Raw genomic sequence first — 27393 nt, 5'->3', positions numbered from 1 at the left:
TTTCAGCATTCTCTTAGCTCCTCTTTGTGTATTACAGTCTTATTCAACCCCTTTGGGTCGGTTTATTTGTCTCAGGTCTCTGATACTATCACAGGGTCTTTCGTTACTTCACAGGACTTTGTGTCAGTTTGTTTCCTGGAGCTCAGCTGCACTCGTCGCGGAAGGCGGCTGTTCTGATCGCGTCACAACTGTTCTATTCGGGTCGCCGGTTTGTTGCTGTTCCTCTTCCAGTTGTGCATGTTTGACCGTTTCTGGGTGCTATGTCGGTGGTGGTTTGGTCTCCCTCCACCTGTGACATTGGAGCTTGGAATTTACAGCCCTCATATGCCTGGTGGTGGTCCGCGAGCTCCCTGCCCACCACATACGGTACATGGTCCCACCTCCAGGCTCTACTGACTCTGCGCTGCAGTCTTGGCTCCTGCTGTATGCAGCGTTGCTCGGGCTGTCCCCTCTCACAGCCATGACTTGGCTGTACAGAAGCTTCTCCTCCCCAGATAGAGGTCTTGTCCCTTTTAGACATCTCCAAGCAATGAGAGACACAAAACAATTGGGTGTGTGGGTCAGGTCTCCAGGAGTGGTCCACAGCACAACAAAGCACATTTAAAGTTCCCACTACATTGTCATTGGTATCAGTTTCCGTATAGGCTCAAAACACTTGGAACATTGGTACTGATAAGGAAACCCCCAGGCATGGGGAACCCTACAGCAATGAAGAGTCAGGACACAGCTGAGAGGCAAACCAAGAGAGATGGTGTAGACTTCACTGGGGAGTCTTTGTGCCTAAGAAGGGGTCACCCCCAGTGAGATCCCACTTGCCCTGTCCCCTTGGGAGTCTTTTGCTTAGCTGGCTAGCTCACCTCGCTAATCTTAAAGGGGGTGTCTCCCCCTTGGGAACAAGGGATGAATTTCCTGGATTTATCACAATATCCATTAGAAATAATGGTACGGTATTAAACACACAGCAGCATTTTATGTCTGCCCATTGAAGCTAATTGTTGAGTGTTAAATATACAAAAGTATTGTGTCTTTTCATTTGACATAATGGACCTATTATTTCCTTTGAGAGATCACAAAATGCTGCAAGTGTTTTCTTCTCTCATGGTTCTTTGTATTCAAGTATAAACCGCAGATTACATTCAGTTCCTTACCATAATTATTTTTTATAAAGAAACAAAAAGGTTGAAAATGACCAGCCCTCTGCTAGGCTCTTAGTACTTCTTTTTAATTTTAAACCTCTTTTTATTAGGTTTTTCCAACAAGAAAACAGCACAGGTACACATTCATGATCACAAATAGGAGGCTCAACAGCGGGAACATAGCACATGACATTGCAGTTAGTAGTGAATCCCTCAACAGGAGAGAAAAGGTTGGTTCAATGCACCGTGAGGCGGTTCGAAGTGCGTCCAGGCTCTCCCCGGTTCCTGGTACTGTTCCTATTCCTCCCACTTCCCCCATATTTTCAGGAACTTCCGGGGGCTCCCCCTTGCCGTGTAAATACGCCTTTCCAGAGAGGCGCACCTGTCCATTTCATTGGTCCACCGGTCAATGCTTATCCTGTCCACAGAGCCCGTGGTGCTTGCCGTTAGTCTCTTCCCCAGCCCTAGCGCCACGCTCAGGAATGTTTTTTCGTATTTATTAAGGTCTGTTTCTCCCCCTATTCCCAATAGAATAAGTTTGGGGTCCTTTGCGATTTGGGCGCCCAACACTCTGGAGAGGCGTGATAGGCATGTTGTCCAAAAGTCTTGCAGTACCCCACATTCCCAGATCATGTGGTAGAAGGTGCCCTCTGCCCTTTTGCAGTGGAGGCAAGTCGTATCGTCGTCTATTCTCCCTCCTCCCCATCTAGATATTTGTGTTCTGGAGTAATAGGATCTATGTAGGATTCGGAGTTGTATCAGTCTGATTTTTGCGTCTATGCCAATCTCTCGCTGGGACATTAGTGCCTCCGCCCATTCTTCTGCTTCTAATGCCCCCAAGTCTTGCTCCCATTTTCCTCTGAGGTGTGCGAGTTCCCCAGAGCCAAAGGAGTTGATCACCTGCTAGAGGGTGGAAGTCACCTTGGAGGGAATCCGGTTTGGGAGGGTATTTGTCTCCAGGGGAGAGCATGCAGGTATGTCAGTGAGGCTCTGAAATTGGGCACTGATAGCATGTGTGACCCTTAGTTCTTCTTGAATTATATTTCCTGGGTGCTTTAAAATAATCATTTGCATAATCAATACTTGTTTGCTAACTGAATCTCTCTGTTGCAAGCAAGAGTGCACTTCCACCATAGTACGGTATCACATGATTCACACATACATGTGTATAGAAGTGTAAATGAATGTCACTTTTAAAGCAAGCCATGTGTGCATGGAAACAATGGTATGTAATACAGCATTAACGTAGCATTTATGTACTATATGAAATATTAGTTCACTGTTCCATACATGACTTTAGTAAAATATTCACTATACAATTCAGGTCAGCAGATGTGTCTTCTGTGTGCAGATGTGGCGAGTAATGAAGATAATTATACAAATGTATGTTCTCAAGTATGTGAACACATTTCTACTTGGAATTCTCAACTGTTGCAGAAAATTATTTGGAGCATCCTCTTGAATACATAATTTATTATGTAAGGAATCCCAGGACATTGTCATTCTGGAGGCTCAGCTGCATCCCTGTTGTTGTTTTGAGATAAGTTGTTACACTTTATAAAGGCCAGAATTGGCTGCATGTTGCTGTCCACATAGAGCATAATGAAGAACTCTACCAGAAATCATAATGAATATGCTTTTTGCTGTGTTATAGGCCCGTCCAGATTCAGTGCCTTATAAAGAGGCTCTGGCAAACCGTCGAGTGCTTCTGAGTTCCACAGAAAGCAGAGAAGGTCTTGCACAGCAGGTAATGCAATATCCCTTCCTTTCTTTTCAGCCATGTATTTTTAAAGCTAATGGCGTTTGGCATATTTGTTTGTCCTCATTGGAACCTTAAGACATTTCTAAAGGAAAATAAGACAAAGATGCTTTTTGATTGTTATTTGAATTATATAATGCGCACATCACCTTTGTAGTGGTCGTAAGGTGCTGAGCTTTGATCGTGTAGGGGCAAATTGTGAACCCCCACCCCAGGGTGGCAGCCAGACAGTGGACTGTGACGTGAAAAGGACACAGTGCCATGATGAGCGGAATGGGTACGAGTGGGAGAAGTCTGAGAGACAACAAACGGATTTAACTCACAATTTGTAAATTGAGCATTTTAAAATGATCTCATATTTACAGTTTCTGGAAAAGTTGGACTATTGTTTATTTCCAAGGGGCACATTAAGTTAAACATTTTATTTTAGTTTATTGTTTAGAAATACAAAGGCACAGAATGCTCAAAAAGTCACAAAACATCATTCAAATACAATATTTCAACAAACCATCTTAAAAAGACAATTCTTAGCTTACGGTATTGTGAGAAACCTGAAGCTGTCTCACTTACTAGTCCCCAGGGATCTGTTATCCGGGTGGCCAGGACACAGCCATCGCTATTGGATCCAATACCTGGGGGTGGACTAGTGCAGGAGGATAACCTGGGTGAGGGGTGCTTGGGGTGTGGAAGAGGGACACCAAAGGGTGAGACACGGTATCCACTTCTTTATAACACCTTTTCCCCATCCTACTCCGTAGGATACTTAAAAACTCAACCCACCCTTTCATAACACAAACACTTTCTCACAGCCCAATTACCCTGCAAGACAACGGACTAACACCAGAGCCGTATAACTGACATGTCCCAACTCAAGGGTCAGGTAGAGTCAGGCAATTGCCACTAATTTCACACACCTGACTGCCCTTTCCCTTCCCCATAGGTATAAAAGGCAGAGCACACTCTGAGCAAGGCAGAACGTACGAGGAAGCAGTGATTCCAGGATGGTAGATGAAAAGGAGAAGAAAGCCGGCGAGACCTGAAAGGATGTCAAGGAGGGAATTGACCTTGCCCTTTTCAACCCAGACCCGCGAAGCCTCTGACAAAAGAAATGTAAGACCGGGAATCGCAGCTGGCAGATGGTGTGACTAATGTTAGCCAGGGTGGGGAGACGAGGTTACCATTGTGGTACCGTCCCAACGGCAAAAAAAAGCCAACGAGTTCAGCACAGCCGGTGAGTCGGAAGAACTTGATAGGATCTGGACTGTTAAGCACAAGGTTGCAGTAGACACATTTAAGAAGATTAAAGATATAACTACGAATACCAAGAGGCCAAAGGGAAGGCTGACAGGAGGTGACAAGGTGGTCGACAAGGGTTCAGCCAAACCCCTTGTACAATTTAGTCCATGACACGTTGTTCACGTATTGAGGAATGTAAAATGGGTGTTTGCACCCGGCTGAGGGGAACGTCATAAAACTGTGACTTTGGGGAAAGACACACTGACCCAGCTAACGGAGTGAACCGCGAGACGTGATCGCCCTTCGGCAGTCTCTTTGATTAAACTCGGCAAGTTCTGTGGGGGAGGTCCGAGCCCGGATGACAGGGACCTGAACTAGCTGGTTGTTTAAAAAGACATTAAGACTTGCTGACATTACAAGTAAGGAGATTGTGATTGAAGATGGCAAATTAACCCAATTAATGAATATTAGGAGCGAAGCTAAGGAAAGTGAATCCCATACTGTGATGCAGCAAAATGCATTGTGATGACAAACGTGAACCCGACTGAGGGATGTCCACAGTGAGTGGTTGGTCTGAGCCTGACTGCGGGAGACTAACGTTGAGAGACGGATCGGAGCCCGGCTGAGGTGGATCCAAGAGTGAAAGTAATCGCCTGACTTGAAGAGAAATAAAAGGAACTTTTTGTTTTGTTTTCAAGTTTACGATATTTCAGGCCCTCTGAAGTAAGAGACTTTGCTTGAAAGCGTCTTGGACACAGAAGGTCCTCACATATTTTAAATAAACTGTAACCTCGTACTGCCGAAGCCCAGGAGTGTGCGGTGCTCACAAGCCCCACCCTGTGCCGTGCTAAAAACGTGGGGAAGGGAGACCCCGGCCATAACATCCTGACTTATCATTTTGTGAACACTTCTTTCTTTTCTTGTGTACACTATCCCACACTGTTTTATAACTTGGCGGTAAGTATTGGCAATAGTTTATTTTTGTATAGGCCCTTTTATTTCACAAGACGCCACTAGGATTGTCTTATTTCATGGACGTAGCTTGCTCCCATCTTAGTTTTAGATTTAGGTTGTGTGTTTTTCTCACCCATTTATACAGTTTAATAAACACCCTTGAACTGTGACCACTTGTCTGTCTTTACTGTTGCCACAATGAGTTCTTTAAAGTATACATATATATATTTTTGGACATGCATTAAATATAGAAATAATTGATCAATTCACAAGGCTATTTAGACAATAAAAACGAAGCATAAAACACAGAGTACGAAAACGTTTGCAACCAAATCCGTTAGACATTTCATACTTCAAGCAGCAGATCTGAGATTTCTGTGGCTTGTAATGGTGCTAAATGTATAGGTGTTACGCTCACCTGGCTCCCACAGGGGGGTCGATCTGAACTGGACAGCTTCGGTCTCCACCAATGTGATGCGTAGTGCCGAGATGACAGACTGGACTGGCCCACCTAGCTTCGTTTGCTTGGCCCGTAGGAGTATTCTTTTGCAAATGAAGAAAGGGAATTAACCACCCGTGGAGTTGAGCGTTAACCCCACCCCCGCTGTTCTCCCCACTGATCACCTTTAATGTCCCCTCTTATAGTCTCACCTGATGGTTTGGAAAGACGAGCTCTCCATCATCGGCATTGAGCGCAGGGGCGCGTAGATAACCAGTTGCTTCACTGGTTCGAAGGAAAAGGGGAGTTCCAGAACAATGTTGACTCTGAGATTTCCAGCAAGACGCTGTAGGTATATAATTCTGAAGAGTTCAAATGTCTGACTTTCACTCTTGTCCGATTCTTTGCAGGTTGCAGCCTGACCCTAGCGAAGAGTTCCTCGTGGCAACCGGTAACATTCAGGTAAGGATTTGTATTATCCAACACAGTTCGATAAAATAATGTCAGTATGTAACCTGTTGGTCTCTCCCTTATTCAGGTGCTGAGAGAAATTATGAAGTCTCGGGGAATAATGCCTCCGGCGGTAAAATTAGGTAAGTCTATTGTGGTGAGGAGGATTCCCCTTGTTTGTCCCTTTGTTTCTCCTTGCTGTACTTTTGTTTCCCCTTAGGGGCCGGGGTACGGCAAAGATGCGGTGGAGGCTGCGCCGACCCGTGAAGAGGAATAGTACCCCCGGTGGTAAAATCAGGTAAGTCTATGGGGGGTAACTAATATTGCCTCTATTTATTCGCTTGGCTCACCTTGCTGATCTTGTGTTCCCCTTAGGTGGCGGAGTGCGGTGGGAACATGCAGAAGGATGCGGTGAATAGTGAAGATGCTGCAAAGGCCGGTGACTTCAGCGCGGTGCTGCAGCAGGCGAGGCGACGCGCATAAAATAACTTCTTTCTTCCAGCTCGAAGGCGCGGTGGGTCGGGAATTCTGGTAAGGATCAAAGGTATTGCTCTTGTTCTCACCTTTTCTCCTTCTTTCTCCCTTTTCTAGGAGCTCCAGACTCGAGGCGGGCGTGGCAGAAGACTGGATGCAGACTTGCAGGCACGGTGAGGGTTACGCTGCTGGATACAGAATAACGCAAAGCGTGTGCTGCTCTTCGGGCGTGGTTTAAATAGCCTCCAAAGTAGTCCCAGGTAAGTATTCCTCCCCGACCCCACCCGAGTAAAAATAGTCCCTAGGTAAAGTAGTCACTTGCAAGCCTCTTTTGGCTTGGAGCTCGGCAGCATGGTCTGCATCAGGTAAGTTTGCAGCATGGTCTGCATTAGGTACGTTTTAATCTATGAGCCTGGCGCCATAAAGTCGTTCTTCCCCGTGGTTTTGGTTTGTCTGGGAAGTCTCTGGAATTTTTTCACCAATCGGGGTGCATGAACGTGGTCACTAGGTTCCCATGACCTTTCCTGTGGTGCGTAACCTTTCCAGTCAATTAAATAAAAAAGTTCTGACTTCACCAGCTTGGAGTCCAGGATGTTCTTAACCTCAAATTCGGGTTCCCCGTCTATAAGGATGGGGTCTGGTGGCTTGGTTAGTCTTGTCCCTGGGTGCACTGGTTTCAAAAGTGCCACATGAAAGATGGGGTGAATTTGCATATTAGCAGGTAAGTCCAACTTGACGGCCACTGGGTTGATAATGGCCTTAATAGAGTAAGGTCCCAAATATCTGGGGTTAAAGGTCTGTGTTCCCTTTAGAGGTATGTGTTTTGTGGCCAACCATACTTAGTCCCCTATCTGGTATTGAGGAGTATCACTTATATGCCGATCAGCATTTTTCTTGTATTTTTCTTTCGCTTGTTTTAAATGTGCAGTTGCTTCCTTAAAGGCTTGTGTAATCGTAGCGTGCAGATGGTCTACTGCGGGCATTTCCAAATTTTGGGGTGAGTCAAGGTCTGAGGTTCGAGGATGGTGCCCATATAAGGTATAAAGGGGCTTTGTCCAGTTCCAGAATGTACTGAATTATTTTATGCATATTCGGCGATCCAAAGAATGTCTTTCCAATTACTCTGTCTGATGTAACATACAACGCAGGTATTGTTCAAGAGTCTGGTTGGTCCTCTCCGTTTGACCATCGGTTTGGGGGTGGTGACTGGTCGATAACCTCACATCGATTTGCACCAATTGACCACATTTCCTCCAAAAATGTGAAATTAATTGACTGCCCCGGTCAGAGACCAATACGGACGGAAATCCATGTATGCGAACAATGTTTTTGAGGAACTCCTTGGCCAGGATTGAAGCTAAAGGTAACCCCTTTAAAGGAATAAAGTGGGCCATCTTGGAAAAAAGATCCACAATAACTAGAATGGTGTTGAAACCATTGCATGGAGGTAGATCAGTAATAAAGTCTAACGATAAGCTGTGCCATGGTGTAGGCGGAATGTCCAAAGGTTGTAAGAGTCCAGCTGGTTTTCTCTTCTGACTTTTGTTTTGGGTGCAAATGCCACAAGACATTACAAATGATTTAATATCCTTTCGCCAGGTGGGCCACCAGATTTGTTTCTTAATTTTAGCTTCAGTCTTTACGATACCTGGGTGCCCCTCCATTAGGGTGTCATGATAATGGGAAATGACTGGCTCTTGTAGTTCCTTGTGTGGCAGAAATAGCCGCCCTTGGTAATAAGGCAGGTCATTGGTGACAGAGTAGTCTGGGCCTTTCTTTACCCAGTCCTGCAGGGCTGTGGAATCAGAGTTGCTGGATCTTTACCTGAATGTCCTCTAGTGTCTGTAGAGTAGTCATGCCAAGAATCCTTTGTTCGGAAATTATAGGTACTGGTTCTGGGTAAACTTCTGCCTCTCCCATCCCTATTCGGGATAAGGCGTCTGCTTTACCGTTCTTGCAACCTGGGTCGATAGGTTATCACGAAATCAAACTCGGCAAAGAATAATGCCCATCGGAGTTGGCGTGACGATTGGGCCTTGGCTGTCTTTAAATACTGCAAGTTCCGGTGATGGGTGATCACAGTAATGGTATGCCTGGCACCGAGAAGATAGTGCCGCCAAGCCTTGAAGGCGGATTTAATGGCTAATAACTCCTTGTCGGTAACAGCATAGTTTAACTCGGATGCAGAGAACTTTCTGGACCAAAATGCTACTGGGTGAATCTGGCCAGTTTCAGGGTCCTTTTGGGACAGGACAGCTCCCTGTCATGATCTCTGCTTCCAAAAGATCAGGACTTGCCCGACTCCCTTGGAAGCAGACCCATAACCCCGGTTCCGAGTGCCAGCCAGTCCCAATTGGGACCTTTTGGACCCAGTCCTGGTGCCAGTGGCACCAGGCTCATAAAGATGCCCAGTCCCAGCGCTGGAAGCGCCGGGCTCATAATGCTTGGGTGGACTTACCTGCAGCAGACCATGCTGCTTACTTACCTGCCAGTTGAACCCCTGATCCTCTTCTGTTTGGGACTACTTTTCCTGTTGGGTGGGGCAGGAGCCACTCCCTAGGTTCAGAACACTGGAACTCTTCTGGAAAGCAGGAACTCTTTTCTTACCTAGGCGTGGCTGTGGAAGGAGACACCTAAGCACTACAGGAGGCTATTTAAACCACACCCGATGGATGAATCTTGCTTTGTGTTATTCTGCATTCTCTGCAGCAGAACGCTCATCGTGTCTTCTGATCCTGGGCCTAAGGGAACAAAGGCTTACCATCCTGGAATCCAGTCTTCAGCAGCACCTGTAAAGACAAAGAAAGAGCAGGTTAGCACTACGGTCTTCAGTGGCAGCGCATCTCTTACCTGGTCCATCGGCTGTCACCAACGCCTCGCGCTGCATTCCGGCATCTGAAAGACAAAGGCTTACCTACTCTTCGCATGCTCCGGAGGTCTTCGCACTGCATTCCGGCATCTGAAAGACAAAAGCTTACCAGCTCTTTGCACGCTCATCCCGCATCTGAAAGACAAAAGAAGGTGCGTTTAAAGACATTGGGCAACTTTATTACTCACGTGCCATTACTCCTTCCCACGCCGAATCCAGTGGGTATTCCAGCACCCTTCAGCTTCTCTAAAGCTCCGAACTTGTACCTGCAAGATAAAAGGGACAGTTAGTGCGCATCGTGAAGCAGGCTACAAGCGCTTACTTACGTGCTTCCAGGCGCTTATATTCCTCACGCGGGTTCGATCCTCAACTCTCATCAGCCCGCCATCCGCCATCGCCAGAACCCTGCAAAACAAGAGATATCATTACAAAAGACTTAAGACATTTGAAGTGCCCCGAACTTACCGTTCGTGCAGTTAACGACGGACAGCAGTCCTCTGAGGTCAAGAGGCCTGCACCCTTATCCAGTGGAGAAACTGGTTACGGCACCCTGCCCCGAGGCAGATGGAGAGCTCGGCGTTCACTTACCGAAGACATCTTACTCTTCGAGTCAGACATACAGTGCACAGAGGTCCAGCCCAAAGAGCCAACCGTGTGTTACACATCACCTTTGAAGATACGGCATTCACCCAGTCAAGACCGGCGCCTCTGCGGGAATCAGGTGAGCGTTACACTCCCATGGCTAAACTGGATGCATCTGTTTCCACTATGTATGGAAGTTCAGGGTGAGGGTGCTTTAGTACAGGTGCAGACGTGAATTTCGCTTTTAGCTCTTGGAAGGCATTTTCAGCTTCTTCAGTCCACATAAAGCGTTTGTTTTTTCGCAAGAGTGCTGTGATGGGGCGTACAACATGTGAGAAATCCGGAATGAATCTGCGGTAGAAATTGGCAAAGCCGAGCATGGTTTGTACTCCTTTAACTGAACTCGTGATGGCCACTTAAGAATTGCGTCCACCTTTCGTGAGTCCATTCAGACTCCTTTTGGACTCAGGATAAACCCAAGGAATTCAACTTCCGTGGCATGAAAAACGCATTTTTCCAGTTTTGCATATAGTTTGTGCTGGCGCAATTTCTCAAGGACTGCTCGGCCATGCTTCACATGGTCAGGTTCTGAAGATGAGTACACTAGAATATCATTGATATATACGACAACACAAACGTCAATGAGTTCACGAAGGACATCGTTCATGAAGTATTGGAAGGCTGCACAACCCGAAGGGCATCATCTGGTATTCAAATAACCCGTACTTAGTGCGAAAAGCAGTCTTCCATTTGTCGCCCTCTTTCACACGTACCAGATGGTATGCCCCCCGGAGATCCAACTTAGTGTATATGCAGGCGTCCTTTACTTGGTCTAGTAGTTCGGGGATCAGAGGCAATGGGTATCGGTTCTTAACAGTGATCTGGTTCAATGCGCGGTTCTGAGGTTACCTTCCTTTTTGGGCACGAAGAACAAAGCTGAAGATGCAGGGGACTTGGATGGGCGAATGAAGCCATTAGCAAGGTACTGGTCTAGGTATTGCCGTAGGTGAAGGTTCTAAGGTTCCGTAAGGGCGTAGATCCTGCTACAAGGGGGTTGTGCACCGGGTATGAGATTGATTTGACAATCGTACGATCTGTGAGGTGGTAAGGTGTTTGCCTGTTCTTTTTGGAAGACATCCTGGAATTCTTAATATTCTGGAGGTAATTGCACGACTGATGTGGTGACTGTGGCCAGGCCTGCGTTCAAGTTTGTCTTTGGGTAACAGGTTTGTGCACAATCCGGGAAGGTTATTCTCTTCTCTCGCCAATCAATACAAGGATTATGTGTTTCCAACCAAGGTATCCCCAGTATTATTTGGAACTGTGGGGCTTTGATTAGATCAAACACAATAGTCTCTCGATGCCCATCCTGACCCAATAGTGTCATCTCTGCGGTGGAATGAATTACAGGCCCAGAGGCAATTTCAGTTCCATCGACTGTGGTGATGACATCTGAGGTGGTCTTTCGGCAGAGAGGTAGATTCATCCTGAAGGCCAATTTCGTAGTCCACATAGTTTCCTATGGCCCCGCTATCAATGTATGCCCTTACTGCGTGCATACGTGATGGCTGCCTTGGATCTACCAGGACCATTGGTATGATGAAATGGGAGGTCTGAGTATCCTTCTTCAACCTCGGCAAGCGGACCTCTACGCTTGTCGGGCGTGGTCGTTTCCCGAGTCGGACTCCATATGGCTTTTATCAGCAGCTCCTACCACCTTCTTGGGTGGTTTTACAGGGCAATCCCATAGAAAATGCCCAGAAGTTCCGCAATATAGACACAATTGCATTTGCCGTCTCCTTTCTCTTTCCTTCTGGGTTAATGGTCCTTTAACCCCTCTGATTTGCATGGGTTCTGAAGCATCTGCTCCTTTGGGGTTAGCGTGGGTTTTGACCAACACCCGATTCTCAAACTTGGCTCGATCAGCCTTTCTGTTCTGAAGTCTGTGATCTAACTGGACCACTAAGTCTATATATTCAGCGCAGTCTTGGGGTGGGTTCACAACTTGAGCCAAGACATCCTTGAGTTCTCCTCGAAGCCCTCAATGAAATAACGTGATTCGTTTTACCTCGGGCCATCCAGTTTCCACTATCAACCTATTAAAGGTTGCGATGTAGGATAGGAGGTCCTGGTTACCCTGTCGTAGGAACAAAAGTTGGTTATCCAAGGCCTGTCCTTGGGAGTGCCGGGCAAATAGTCTTTCCATGCTCATTTGAAAGCCCTGAAAATCCCGAAGAATTGGGTCATCCTGAGTAACTAGTGGAATTGACCAATCAGCTGCACTGCCGCTGAGATATGACAATACAAAGGCTACCTTGGCTTGATCGTTTGGGAAGGCTCCAGGTCTGCATAAAAAGTGCAAGCGGCATTGGTTCATAAACACGGCGAACCTTTTGGGGTCCCCGGCAAAGCATTCGGGCGGAGCTAATGGAATAGTTCCTGGTAGGTTTATTTGCGCAGGGTTACTCGATGACACAAGAGCTGGATTTCCCCTGAGTCCTGGTTGGGGTGTTTGTCCAGCCTGGCTTTGCAGTAGTTGCCTAGCCAGGTCATCAGTTTGCGCCTTTGACAAAATCAGTTCTCTCCTAAGAGCATTGGTTTCTTGACGGACGGAATGCACTTCAGCCCTCAGTTCCCCTAGTAATTGGGCCAATTGGTCAGTTTCTGAGGTATGCATAACACCCAGGTGGGAATTTGTGGGTAGGCTTCGCGTTCTGTTACGCTCACCTGGCTCCCACAGGGGCGTCGATCTGAATTGGACAGCTGCGGTCTCCACCAATGTGATGCATTGTGCCGAGATGACAGACTGGACTGGCCCACCTAGGTTCGTTTGCTTGGCCCGTAGGAGTATTCTTCTGCAAATGGAGAAAGTGAATTAACCACCCGTGGAGTTGAGCATTAACCCCCACCCCTGCTGTTCTCCCCACTGATCACCTTTAATGTCCCCTCTTATAGTCTCACCTGATGACAATAGGTTACAAGAACAGCTCAACTGTTATTACATATTTATTCTGATCAATTTTTGTTAGCCTTTTGTATATACCCTTAAATAAACTCAGACCTAGAAGCTTTAAAAATGATGTGGCGTCTTCTAGCATTAGCCAACTTACCAATGACCCGTGTTAGTTAATTTGAATAGACTGATGAGCTCACGTGCCTCTGAGGTTTTGAAAGAATGTGATTGCTTAGACATTACTGGGCATGTGTTGGCAGAAGCCCTGGTCCCAAAGTAGACTTGTGGCACTGTTTTCATTAATATGTTCCTTGGCACAGAGAAATTGGTTACAGCTGCATTTTCTCTCATCTATCATTACAGTACATTTTATTTCTTGTAGAGGCAAGGCATTAGCCATTGGAGCTATAGTCCATAGGTGCCTAATACATCTAATCCGACATTTTTATTGTGTCCTTTTTTGTTCTTGTAAACTATTTTAGTCATTCAAGGTAAGAATGTACGTAACAAGCTTGTTTTTTTCCCAAAATAATAATTTAAAAATGTTCTTTTTCTATAAGTGATGCAAATAATTTAGCTCAGTTTGACTGATTTTTTTCAAACGTTTCATATCTTTTTTGCCCATCCCAGTATATACTATGCTGGAACATAGTTGTTCCTGTGTACTATACACCTCTAAAATCGTGAACCCACAAAGGTACCGGTACCAAGACCTTTACTTTCCATTCCTGAACCACCAGTATTTATTAAATCTTTTAATTTTCTTTTTCTTTTTTAGATATTCACTTCTTACGGTTCCAACTTCGTACTCCAGAGACTAGTTTGTCCCTTCATACAAACGTCTTCCCTAGGTGAATTCCTAAACAATAGTATCTTGATGGAGCCCTTGCCCATAGACTCCCTGCTACAAACTGGTATAACTCTTCGGTGTGTGGCGTTGTACTTCTAGGTTCATAGAACAGGTTCTAAATATAGGTTCATAGGGCAGTAGTCTGGGTTTAACAATGGAAAGCATAGTTCTACTAGGAAATAAAATGATATTGGCGCAAAGTTGGACCACCCATTGGTCTTTATGGGCATTCAGGCTGGCTGAGGCTGAATCTGATAACACCAAAACCTATTCAACTACACACCATGGAATTTATCTCCCGCACACTACTACGAGCTAGATAGAACCATATTTCTTTTACTTCAATAATTGGAATATTCCAACAATTCCAACAATTTGTTTTTCAATTTTTTTCAAGGTTCTTTTTTGACTTATGTATTTCCCATTAATTATTTTCACAACTTTTTACACATACTTTAAATCATGAGTATGTTTCTGTCAGTAATATCTAAACAAAATATATTGTCATGTAAATGAGGTAACAAATATATACGGCAGTATTTTTCGCAATCTCCACCAATTTAGATGATATCTGAATTTTTGGTCCAACGTGTTTCGGATATCAAAATATCCATCTTCAAGGATATCTACCATCCCATTAGTCTACAAGAAATAAATAGAAGTCTACATTTAGTGTATCCACAACTAGAGAATTAATTTGGAGTTTTAGCATCTTAATAGATAATCTATCCACTTGATTGTGACCCTGAAGTATTTGTGCATACTTTGATAAGCTGTATTTTATAAATTCACTCTGTTATTAACTCTGCAAATAAGGGAAGAAAATCCCCATGTAAAAAAGTCAATACCACTATGGCAGACGTCAATATAATGTACCCAAATCAATGCAAAATTCAGGAAGAACGCCAAGACTGAGTCCTGTTGTGCAACTGATGGTTAGTATATTAAGAGTTGATATCAGTCAAAGGTTAGAACATATAGGTTTAGGTATGTAAATTAGTAATATAGTGTATTCAATAATCCACAGAATTGTTGTGCATCGGTGTAATGTTTGTACTTTATATGTTTCATATTTTCAAATGACGACAAAAATATCAAACGAATCAAAACAGACATTTTTAGGCAGGTGTCGACATTTAGTCAATTAAACAATTTGATTAAAATTGAGCTCAGTGCGTTGCGGCTATATTGGCCTTCATCAGGAACAATAAACGTGATTACACTTCCTTCCAAAGTTTCTCAAGATGAACCTATGATTTAAAGAAGCAACATATCAGTATGCAAATTAACTAGGCATTCCACTGTTCTGAAAGTATCTCACTTGCATGTGTCAGGTAGTCATTCCCCTGGATGTCAGGACATCTGGGTCTGTGTCTCTAACAGGAGAAATCAGAGGTTTATAGGGTGATATGGTCGTAAACCTTCACTGTATAGTGAAGCGGGGAAATAAAGGGAAGAAAATAAATGTTGTAGAGGACTAATTGTCTGTTATAAGAGGGATGAAAAAAAGAAATCTCAGTATGTGCCATACCTTGTGAGCAAATCAAAGGTGGTAAGCACGGTCTTAGAAGGGAGCCAGCACTGTAATGGTAGTGCAGGAGGCGTTCCATCTAGAGATTAAAATCGATAACATGTTTCTATACCAAATACTCCCACTGCCCTAATAGAGGCAGGTGCCCGTTTGGAAATTCAGGAAGGGGGTCCCCAGAGTATATGTGCGCGGACAGAAGATATGACTGACAACATGGAACAAGAGGCAACCACTGTATTGAATAGTGAGCTCCTCATTGTCAAAGGGAGAAAATGCACACAGAAAAAGAAACGTCTAATGAAAATAAAAAACATGCCAGCTCCCAAGATACAAGGGCGAAATGTATCCCTTAAAGGAATATACCAACTGTCCAAGGTAGATGAGCTGAGTGACCAGGACCCATAGTTGACCCATAGAAATCAGAAGGGAAGTGCAAAGCTTTTGGGGGGGACGGATGCTACCTTTAAGGGGAAGGCGACAGACCCTGTAGTGATCTGCCAGTCACCTACTCTGGATAGGCTGGCAGATCAGCCGACTGGCAGCTCGGGCGGAAGAGTTGATGGGGTTACGGAGAAGGATCATTAGTCCCAGCACATCAAGACTAGTACAGAGGCTCATGAAATCCCTCCACAAGGTATTATTTGTGATTCTGTGAGGCTCAATGATAGCCCTACAGATCGGCCTCAAACTAAACAAGCAAAGATCACCTAATTTGGGAAGATCATAAATAGACATATGCTCGAGTTACTGTGGCAAGGCAGACCACAGCATTGGATGGCAGGGTAATTGGGCCTAGAGGGTCTAGTACCAATCCTCCTGGGGTGGATGCAGCGGTTTCTTCCACTATTCCCCTTCGTGCTACTGATAAAGCAGGCTGTGATGAAAGCATGGAGACAATGCAAACTTCCGCCATCACTCAGTGTGTGGATGGGTTAGCACAGTGCCCTTCAAAGATATTGGGGTGGGAGTCAATAAACCAATGCAATGACCCATTTAGGCTAAACAGATACCACAGTTGAGGTCAATTACATCTGATGATATCGATGGAATTACCCTCCCTATAGTAATTAATGAACAGATGGTGAGCTATTTCCACTCTGAGATTGTATCAAATATGGTGTGGGAACAGCAGGCGAATTTGAACCTTTTGGGGTATGACTTGTCTTGCGTGAAATCAGCTAACGATGCTAAGGTGTTCTTGGCTTTTAAGCGCCATACTTCCTGTGTGAAGGTTTTTGGTGAGGGCCTGACGGAATGTACAAAAGGGGGGAGCGACCACACCTCACTAATTACAAGTCTTCTCCAAAACTAAGAAATCTGGTCTTTGGTGGGTTCTGCACTCAAAACCTTTGAGGTCTTCACACGAGGTTTGGGGCAATCCTAGCGACTCTAAAGTGGAGCTTATAACATGGAATGTCTGTGGTAGGGTAAATCTGTCTAAATTGTGGGGGAACCCATACTGGGTGGGAGTATGTACAATCTATATGTTTCAGGAGACTATGGCAACTTCACATTTTGATTTTGAGGGTTACAATACTTTTACAGGCACAGCTGTCAAAGGAGAATTGGGATGACCTGGGGGAATGGCTATTGGCTGCAATGCTAACCCCTATCCCTATTGAACCCTCTATTTTGCTAATTAATATATACTGGAACTCGACTGGTGTAAGTTTGGAGTCTATTCAGGCTGATTTGGCTACACTTTTCGAGGATTGGTTCACTGGGGAAAATGGCAATCTTAATATCATGGGGCTGGGATTTCAATGCTAACACTGAGCAGTGTTTAAAAATTGGTGAAAAGGCAGGGATTGACCAACAACAATGGTGGGCCTTTTCCGTATGGTATTCTTTGTGAGGTACATAGAGGGATCAGTTGGGATCATTTCCTTGGAGACTGGGACATGACATATTTCGAATCTGACTCATCTAATGAACTACCGGTATACACATGGCTTAGAGGGCCTAGATCCTTGAGGGTCAAATATTTGTATATATCCTCAGGCCTTAGAGCAAAGTGTGGCCCGATAACTCGCACTGATCGAGGCCTGGGGACCATCTATTATTGGCATTTCCCCTTGAACTTGTCCTGAGCAACTGTGACTTGAGACAAGATTTTGCTTGCCTAACACCAGCCAGAGGCGGTTGTATCATTAAGTGGAATAGTGGAATGGTCAGGAGGATTTACGGAACGCCTGACTAATACACTTATGAACCTTAGATACAGAGACTACGACATTGAGTGTTCCATAGGTCGGGACATTGATCCATATAAGATTATTATGGACTGTCTGAGATCTACAATACATGGGAAAACCCAGGAGGGTAGAGGCGAGATTAGTCACATTTTCGATGTCAAAATTATGGAATCTAAGAGACTCAAATGAAAAAATCTGGCTCTGCTAAGAAAGCAGAAGTTGTCCTCGGTAAGGATAGAAAAAGGGTGTGCGAAAAGCACAAGAATCTTGTCATATCGCTGAAGAGGGACCTCTATGTCAAAGATAATCAGTCCATTCTGAAACAACTGTGTAAAGGCAACAAAGGCAAATTCTGGGTTCGCAGATTACGGGACAAATCTGGGTGGGATTCTTTGGGAAAAAATACCTTCTACCTGAAGCCTTACCAACTACAAAGATCCTTCATTGGGCCCGATTAGCTGGGGTATCTGCTCTTGGGAGGTAGTCGATATCATCTGGGCTTTAGATCATCTGACACCTTTGCGGGCTCCTGGCCCTGACGGCATTCCCTGTTTGTTTTGAAAGAGTCTCCTCCTGTTTGGGCAGCTCTCCTTAAAGCTCTATTCCACCATTTTTTTAGGACACACGTAATTCCCTTATCTTGGCCATTATACCAATCTTTAAAAAGGGTGAGCCCTTGGATCCAAGATATTACAGGCCAATCGCCCTAACTGATGCGTTCAGTAAGGTGTTTGCTACACTGCTCATAAAGGATCTCAATCACAGCATAAACGAGTGCCAAGCTCTGGCCCGATTTCCGGTGGGGTCCAGGAAGCAACTGGCGACTTCCCTCAACGCTACCATTCTTGCACATTTACACCACAATGTCCAACATCGCCATGTCGGGGCGGTCTATCTAGCCTCACTCAACATGTCTAATGTGTTTGACTCTGTGGTCAGGTCGGTGCTGTGATCCAAACTTCTTAGAATTAACATCCCCAGAAAATTGGTCCAGTTGCTCTCTTTTGCACCCAGGCACCATTCTGTGGATACGTCTGACCCGGGATGGCTCTCTCTCCTCGACTATTAGATCTTATGTAGGACTGAAGCAAGGGTGTACACTAGCCCCAACCCTTTTTAATGTGTACATCTGCAATCTGGATAGGTTGTGGTAGGGGACTGCCATCTCGCCTGCAAGGCTTAGAAGCCTTAGGTTGGACTGGCTAGCCTTTGCTGACAATTTTATTCCTTTGAATCTAACAGCTATGGGCCCACAAAGTAACCTAAATATCTTCTATAAGTATGCCCTAGACAATAATATGCTGCCCAGTGGTACAAAGTCGAAAGTGGTTGTTTTTCCAAGGGGCCATAAACCCAAGACTATGCATTTGGTAATGGACCCCGAAAGATTAGAACTAGTACCATCTATGAAATATTTGGGTTATACTCTGAGCAATAACACCTCTATGTCTGTGGAGGGATACCCTTATGGGAAAGATGAGGATATTAACTCCCCAAATGAGATGCTTATTCGCAAGACTGTATCCATTTTCCATTATGCCCACTGTACGTGCTGTATGGTCTGGATATATGCCTACTTGATGTGGGCTATATGTTAAATACTATTCAAGGCAAACTATGAAAGGAAGTACTGAATTTGTCTCTGGCAGCTCCCAATTCGGTTATCAGGCATGAACTCTGTCTCATTTCCTTGAAGGCACGCCTTATGTGGAGACATATGTCGGCATATCGGAAAATCCAGTATCCAGAGGCTAATACATTATATGGGGACTTGAATCGTATTATGATGGAAGAGTCTGCCATGTCTATTAACTCCTTCAAGGGCCGGATGCATGATGCGCTAATTTTAATTGGGAGCTCAGAAGATGCAGATACAGACCAGGTGTTGCAAAAAGAAGACTGAGTTTGATTGAGTGGAGACGGTGGTTAGCATCGGCAAATATTCCTCATATACTGAATATGCACAATTTTTCCATAAAAAAGACCCTGTCCCCAAGTATCTACACTGTTTCCGGTTAAACAAATTCCACTCCAGGGAAAGGGTAAAATGCTGGAATAATTCTCATGCACCTTTCACTTTAGTACTTTCTAGATTTTGCAATGACATTGATATGATGGAAATTTTGAAGCATTGGGGTATTGATTGCATGTCTTTAAAAAAGAAATTGGATGAGTTTTAAGGATAAAGGCTGTGGTGACTCAGATTTTTGCAAAGAATCTGTTTTGGTGTAGATTAATGTGGGGAGAAAGTATGTCATTGATTTTAGCATTGAATAACATTTTAATATATGCATTGGATCAATTAACAGGAACTTGTTGAATAGTTAGTATTCTTTTTCCTTTTGCTATGGTCATATAATGACTGATCTTATATCTTTTCTATTTATGTGTTGAGATTATAATTGTTTCGTTTGTCATTGTGTAAGGTTTTTCTATTTTTAAACCATAATCGCAATAAAAAAATGAAATTCACAACAAATTCATACAATCCATACCTGGAACTGGAACATGGAACTGTGCACTTAAAGATTACTTTTTGTTGGGGAATCCTTGCTGTACTCAACTATTTTTGAGAGAATTACTCTTTTTATAAGCAAACACTGGTGACTCTTTAAAACATAATTCTGAATCAGAGTGCAAGATTTTCCAATTTTGTGTGATACTCCTCTTTATTAGTCTACTTTGTCGTGAGAAAGTGGCACTGAATGCCATTATAGGTGCGTCCTTTTTGTGTTTTTCTTGTAGTTCGCCTTTTCCCTCTGCTTCTGATAGAACCCGTTCATTGTAATGTCTTTAAAGCAATTCTTTTTTTACTCTTATTTGAAATTCATCCAGATCTTATATGACCCTCTTATAATATATCAATTGACCGTATGGAATACCTTTTTTTAGACTTTCTGTCTGAAAACTGTTGCCCATCAATATACTGAGATCTGTTGGTTTTGTATAGATCGTTGTATGAAGTTTTGCATGTTGTATATATAACTTGATGTCTAGATAATAGATATCCATTTTACTGCATTTACTTGTGAATTTAATGTGAGGGTGAATGCCATTCTTAAACTCAAAAAAATGTTGCAATCTGACTCCGTTCCCTTCCATATCCCAAAAGGCAGATTCTGATCCAGTCACCCCATAAAGTGTAGAGTCAAATAACTTTAATCTCCGGTATAGGACTACAAGCATGTGAGGGATTTGGGGGCTAACTCCATGAATTATCCTGCGTTTGGTAAACAGTCTAGCTAAGAGATCAGACTTCAAACTATATTGTTCAAATTATATTTACATTTTAGGTATTCAAATGAGACAGAGACCCTTTTATCCCAACATTTCACACCAAGATATTGCCTTTACTTCCCCATCATGGCCAGAAGGTTTTATTCACAAGCTGCCAAACATGAGTTACATTAACTCTGGCCAGTGCAATTTCGAAAGACTTACTTATAGTTCTAATATCAGGAGTGACTCTAGGTTATCTAGATGCACCTTGGCCGGCTCAGTTTTCAGCCACTTTTGGGATGCCTCAGCAACTGGAACGAGCCAATCATTAAGGGGCTTAAAAGTGAAGACTTCTGGTCTTTCAAATCTTCAAATTAGCCACTGCAGTGATGAGATGCTGGTAAAGATTGTGTTTTGACCATACTCGCTGTGCCTCCTGGCCCTTTGTCTTTAAATCCGTGCTTCTTCTGATGCTGGGGGAATCTCTAGCTGGCTCTTCCTTTGCTTCCTTCCAGCCTTCATTGTGGGATCATCTCGCTTTCATTGCTATACACCTCCAATACAGCAGCTCTTGCTGCTCCCGTAGACTCCTTCCTGCCCTTGTGCCTAAAGGTGAGAGCCCCTTTCTACTGTGCTGACCTGAAACCTTGAGTGGCTGCTGCTGCTCTGCCTCTGTTCAGAATGGGACATATTGAGTGGCCTTGTGCAGCTGTCTACATTGAGGCGACATTCCTGTTTCCTGTCTACATTCTTAGTTCTCTCCTGGCCATCTATGAACCTTGCTGGGTTTTCTTTGCTTTGTTGGGGCTGTGGTGCCTTCCTCGCCATGGGTTGTTATAGTCCGCCCCTTTGTGCATCTTACATCCTTTCTCATGTACCCCTGATTGTATTCACTGGCGAACCCCAACAACTGCTAACCGTACCCAGTTGGGAAGGTAAAACTCAACTTTACACCTGCGTTCCCTGGGTGATATCCACCGCAGCCAGCCTCATGAATAAGTGTACCAGGTACTTAGACTTTAATCCAGTCGCTGGTCCTGTCCTCCAGGGTCTCTTTGCTCCGGGTGCAGAATAGTTTCTTTACCCCCCTGGAATACTTCTGTATTATGTGTGTGTCCGAAAATCACAGGCTCTGCAGTCATCAGTCTAAAGCCTCTAGGTTTTGGACTGTGGCTGAAACCTTTATGTGGGGATCCCCAAGACTCCCAACTGAGTGGTTGCTGTTAATCACGCATCAATAGGCCATAAGTGTTATGTACCCAACTTTACTCTATAACCAATGCATGTGATGAATTGCCATCTGGCAAGGGTGCAAAAGACCTGGCTTTTTAAATTTGTATTAAATAATACAGTTATGTGGGTAGTTCATCTCTAAACAGTAATCTTCTGATGAGATTCCCCTTCCATAAACTCCATGCCAAAGCATAGCGTGTATGTGTCCTGCTGCATCAGTATCCTGATATTAGCAGCCCCTGCTCTACCAATGGCACAGAGTAGGTTCAGAGGTTGCAGTTGCCCATTTGACAGCTGCAGTAACAGCCATGGGTCTGCTATCCAGGGGTTCCATTTAAGATATGCACCCCTTTGCCAAAACGATGATCATAAATAGCCCATGATGGTGGAAGATAACTCTAATAATAAGGGCATCCCTGAGTTAAGGCATAGTGCATGGTCCTGCTTATGTGATATTGCACATGTCGGCTCCTGTGAGGCAAGCTCACCTGTGGAAGGTGATGTGTATTCTGACCAGACTGGTTGAGCCTGTCCCATGACAATCTAGGGACCTGAAAAGTCATTCTGCCTCTTTGATCTCTTTGTGAGGGCAAGTAACACCCTCCTCCAGAAACAGCTGCATAGCAGGCAGCTGCCCTGGGCCCAGGCATCAAATGAGCAAACCCACTAGCCGCACACTAGGGTGCTGCATATCTAAAGGCCTTTAATTCTATTGAGAAGGGGAAATGACTAGGGTGGGGTTAGTATAGCCAGAGCGTGATCTGTACAAGTTTGGTCAACTTCTGCCTCTTTTTCTTTCCAGTCCCCTCCAGTTCCTGTAATACAAAGCATGTTATGTGTGATGTCAGAAGGGCACAAAGTGAACTCCTTTCAATAGCAGGGATTGGACTCCTAAAGCAGTCTAGCCTTAGTCCATCCACTTGCAGACTTTTACCCTTTTAAAGAAGGGGTCTCACACCACTTCTTATAATCATCCTTTGGACGCCAATCCTGGAAGATGATTTCTTTCCACCCTGCAGTCCTTTCGAGTCCTGCATTTGTGAGGTGAAGGCAGCCAAAGGTGAGCTCTGTCCCCTAACCATCACCAGGGACCATTGTGGGTGAACCTGCTGCTGACCAACAAGACCTGCCTCAGTGGTACCCAGGGCCTCACGGTGTTGAAGGACCCCTGCAGTTGTGTGCCAGCCTCCCCCGTGTTTGGCAGCACGCGAAAGAACTCATCTTGTGTTAGGTGAGCTTTCCTAAAGTTCCACTTGGAGGTGAGACTTTAGTAAGCTGTCCCAGTGATTTGTAGATCCCCAACTCTTAGAATTAGTCTGTACTACTCGGAAACCTGGATAGAGTGGCAGAGCAGTCAGGCTTATTTTAAGAGGAAAATGTGAGCTGTAGGTAAGTACACTGAACCCAGTTAGTAATGCACATCAAAGAAACACACATACATTTATTTTAAAAAATAGGTTTATTATATTTACACAAGCGTCACTGTTAAATACTTAGCACAATAAACCAACACACATAAGTATACTTTACAATACTTTCAAAAGGCCACTTCTTAGTTGGTAGTCCTACCTGCGCACAATTACTACAGGAGTTTGACAGGTCTACCGTACTATCAGTAATAACGCGCACCCACAAAGTAATACAGTAATTGCATTTATTCTGCATACACGTATAAGATAGTGATTAGGTTAAAAGGCTGTCCGGAGGGGCTTAAAGTCTTGAAAAGCAGCAGAAGTCAAACGTTCCTGTGGATACTTTCTAGTCTCTAGGAAGGAAGATACAAGAAGGCTTAACCAACGTTAGAGACCCCGTTACAGTACTTGCTAAAGGGACGCAAACAGCAGCTCCAGTCAGAGGTAAGAGAGGGTTGCCCTGGACACCTCTACGTACACTCCAATGCTGTGGAGGGCCTTTCTGTAATAAGGTAAGCAATACCGTTTTCCCCACAGTACCTTCGTTTTGATGAAAACGTTTGTGGTGGATGCTCCGCAATGTTGCAGCACTGGACCTATCCTCCGGATTCCTTAGTCTGATGATGAAAGGCAGGACAATGGACAGGATCTTTCAGCAGCAATCTCGAGGGAGGACCTCTGGCACGGCTTTCATCAACTTCTTTGGTCACTATGCAGTTTTGGCACCTTTTCTCAGCACCAACAAAGGACGTGATTCGCCCGGTCAATCTTCTTCGGTTCCTGCAGCCCCACTCTGATGAGGGGGTCTGGATGAGTTGGATTGTGTCTCTGGAGTGTCCTTGAATGCTAAGCAAAGACTTAAGTGGATTCCACATTTCCACAAAGATGCACACAAAATGGGCACCAGGTCTCCTGCTATTAGGGTTCTGCAGCTTGGAAACTCACAGGACCCTGGGAGTTGGCTCAAATCAAAGTTCGTCTTGGGACTGGTTGTTCCCACCAGTCAACACTCACGAGCCAAGGCGGGGACACCCAAGGTTTCTCGCCAAAGGCAAAACACACACACAGGCCTCCCCCCTCCCATACTGGCAGAAGAGGGGCTGACAACAACCCGCTAATAATAGCAAAAGAAGAAGGGAGACCACAAGTTGGTACTTGGGTGCCCCTATGGTGCACTACCGAGGCTATGGGCAGGCCTGCGGTAGAAAAATCACACAATAGTTGGTAGAAAGTGTCCACTGCCACCAGCCATAACTAGGAGATTGTCTATGTGACTAAAAAGTCACAGGAGCAGAAAGAAGGGGGATTCTAGGTATCCATTTGGCACTCCACATAGGGTAGTGTGTGCCAATCTCTCATACTATAAAGTCTTTGGAGAGCTATTCAGTAGATCTATCCTTAAGAACTGTACTTACTCTAGGATAAAGAAAAATAATCTCAAAGGAGGACCCTGAGGGTCCCCAGCAACACTGCTCATAAGGAGCTGTGTGCTGCAATAGTAAAATGCAGATGCCTTTAAGAGTTGTGGAGGAAAATATACTCCATGGGATAGATACAATACAAAGAATGGAGTTCCAAACGACAGAGGCCATAAGCATGAATGGGTAGGGAAAGTCATCAATCATTCAGGATTTCAGAAAAGGGTCCAGAAGTCCCGCAAAAAGTGCGGGGGTTTCACTAGGAGATGGGATGAAGCATAAAATGATAAATCTCCCTAATAGTTTGTCCCTGAGCCCCTGGATTGGGACTCTCAGCACCCTGAGAGAGCCAAGACAGTTGGGATTCTAATGTGTATCGCCATTGAGCTGTGTTTCAAGAACTGTTCAATACATTTGAACCACAAGGGCCCTCTGTTGCTGCCTTTTGCAATCTCCCAATCTTCGCATAAGCACCAAGAACTCTGATTTGGTGCTGCAGGACCACCAAGAACTGCAAAAGGTATGATGGACTGCTAACTGTCCCTTGATTCATCGTTGGGCCCTAGAGACCAGATAGGTAATTTGAATCCCTTTTTCCGACCTCAAGAACATATCCTTTGAACATTGTGTTCTTTGCTACATCTGTTCTACCTGTGCATATTTTGTGTTCTTTCTAAAGGTGTGGGCTTTTACAGTGTTTTTATTGTGCATGGTGTGTTAGATTAAAGTATACATTTTTTTGTAGAACCTTGATTGTACATTAGTTTATTTTGGACTGTTATAATTTGCTGTTGGGGTTGCTACTAAACCACTTTCACACTCCTAGCCTTTCCTTGGCCCACGTTATCACAAAAGGCGAAAGAGGTATTGTTGGGTAAGATTTTCATTTTAGAGCTAAATCTTCCTCATTTGTGAGAACTCCTGAACTTTTTGCTGGACTGGTAGATTATTTTTCCCTATACCTCAGTGAGTGGGGACCTTTTTCCACACTCAAAGATCCTTTTACTCTTTTTATGGATGTCATTTATAAGACTCCCCATAGTGTCCTTTTAATTATATCTTTTTTGACAACTTTTGGTATATACCTTTTTATTGTTACAGGGTTGACCTTAGGGCTCCCCTTTTGCTTTCTCTGGGTAACCTTGTGAGATCTACAGGTCCCAAGGGTAGAAAGGATATTTCTATCCCATATACATTATTTTGTTAGGTGACAACCAGCACACCCTTCAATATATCCCCTTTCTCACTAGAACTGTAACAATTCTGTTACAGGGACAAGCTTACCTTAAAAGGCTGTTTTCAGTGAACCTTTTTACAAATTTGGTGCGCGTTTTCCGCAGGCTGTTTTCATAGCAACGGTAAAGGCACACATGGTTGCCCATTTTACCAAAATGTCCCGTCTTCTTTTTTTGACATTTTCACACTTCTTGTCCCTGCTTGGTCTTTCCCCTGCCCTGCAGGGTGGGAATTGCTTTGTTTGATTTTGATGTTTGGCGGGAAACCTTGGTCAAGCCCTCGAGGCTCCAGAGTGTCTGTGAAGGCAGGACGCGAGGGAGGAGTCCAAAACTCTGCAGCCATTTGTCTTCCAGCCTGACTGTTAGAATCTGGTTCAAACTGGGAGGCTTGCTGTCCTGAAAGTACTGCCAACCCCCCACGTTTGAATGTTGCACGTCTGTTTGATTGGCTGGGTTCCTGCATAAAAGTCTAATCCTGGAAGCTTAAGAGATTGTCGATCTCTGGACCTGAATCCGAAGAGTAAGATGAAGAAACTGTGCCTGAGATGATTTCCAGCATCCAGAGAGCCTGCTGTGTAACTAGAGCCTGCTGTAGCCCTTCCTTCCAAGCGACCTGGGGACGCTGACCATGACAACCCCGACCCAGAGCCTGGTGAGATCCGCTGGACTCAAGACCACCTTCCTTTTTGAGCCATCCCACGTCATGCTGTGGCCTTGCCTGGCTGCAATACCCTGGGACTTTAAGCCAGTGTGCTATGCACGGTCTTGTAAATTGAATCGAGCTGAAACTTTGGTGGCATCCTGCATGACCTCCAGAGACGTGAATAGAGTCCAAAAAGACCCCTCAACCAGCGATATTCAGTCTTCTTCTGGCTCCTGAAAAGGGCACTAAAACCACAGACCTGCATCCAGCCACGAAGAAATGTTTGCCTGGAGCCTTCTCCATTGATCCCTGCTGCAAAATCCCTTCCAAAGTCCCGTCTTCATGACAAAGGAATCCATCAACCAGGTTTTTTGCTACAGATCATGAAGTCTTCCTGCTGCAACTTTTCTTCCGTGATGAGGTACTGTGTTGGCTGGGGTATTTACTTTCCTTAAACCTGTGTGATTCCTGTAAAGCTTTGGGGTGTTTTCTGTGATTGGGAGTCCTCTCATCCAGTTAACTCAGGCCCACTGCTGGAATCCTCCTAGGGTGTCTTCTAAAAAGTCCCTGGACCCTAAGTAACTCTAAAGTGAACTGCTTACTTGTTTGAACTGTCTTCCACAGGAACTCTGACTTTTTCTGCAAATGAACCGTATTTCACCCTGCCTACAGCTGGCACCTAGACCAATAGGGTCCCTCATCTGCCTATTAGAGAACTCATGCAATAGAATAGGGAAGGACTGAATAAGAAAAGCATTCAGCCTTGAAAAATATAACAAGTGTTTGTAAGAATTTACTTGTGAAA

The 27393-nt window shown here is 44.6% G+C and overlaps 1 protein-coding gene across 2 annotated transcripts in view; it reads left to right on the top strand.

Annotated features, from left to right (window-relative positions):
* The window catches only part of PPP1R21 (protein phosphatase 1 regulatory subunit 21), a 1307116-nt gene that overhangs the window by 645311 nt on the left and 634412 nt on the right, over window positions 1-27393 (top strand). For both annotated transcript variants that reach the window (XM_069608410.1, XM_069608409.1), the window contains one exon: window positions 2791-2883. In XM_069608410.1, coding sequence (XP_069464511.1) covers window positions 2791-2883 — 93 coding nt within the window. The remainder of the gene's footprint in view (window positions 1-2790; window positions 2884-27393) is intronic.

The sequence above is a fragment of the Ambystoma mexicanum genome, chromosome 4q (genome assembly GCF_040938575.1).
Source record: "Ambystoma mexicanum isolate Mex_15411 chromosome 4q, UKY_AmexF1_1, whole genome shotgun sequence".
In the NCBI taxonomy this organism is placed as follows: domain Eukaryota; kingdom Metazoa; phylum Chordata; class Amphibia; order Caudata; family Ambystomatidae; genus Ambystoma; species Ambystoma mexicanum.
This window is presented reverse-complemented; position numbering and strand designations above follow the sequence as displayed.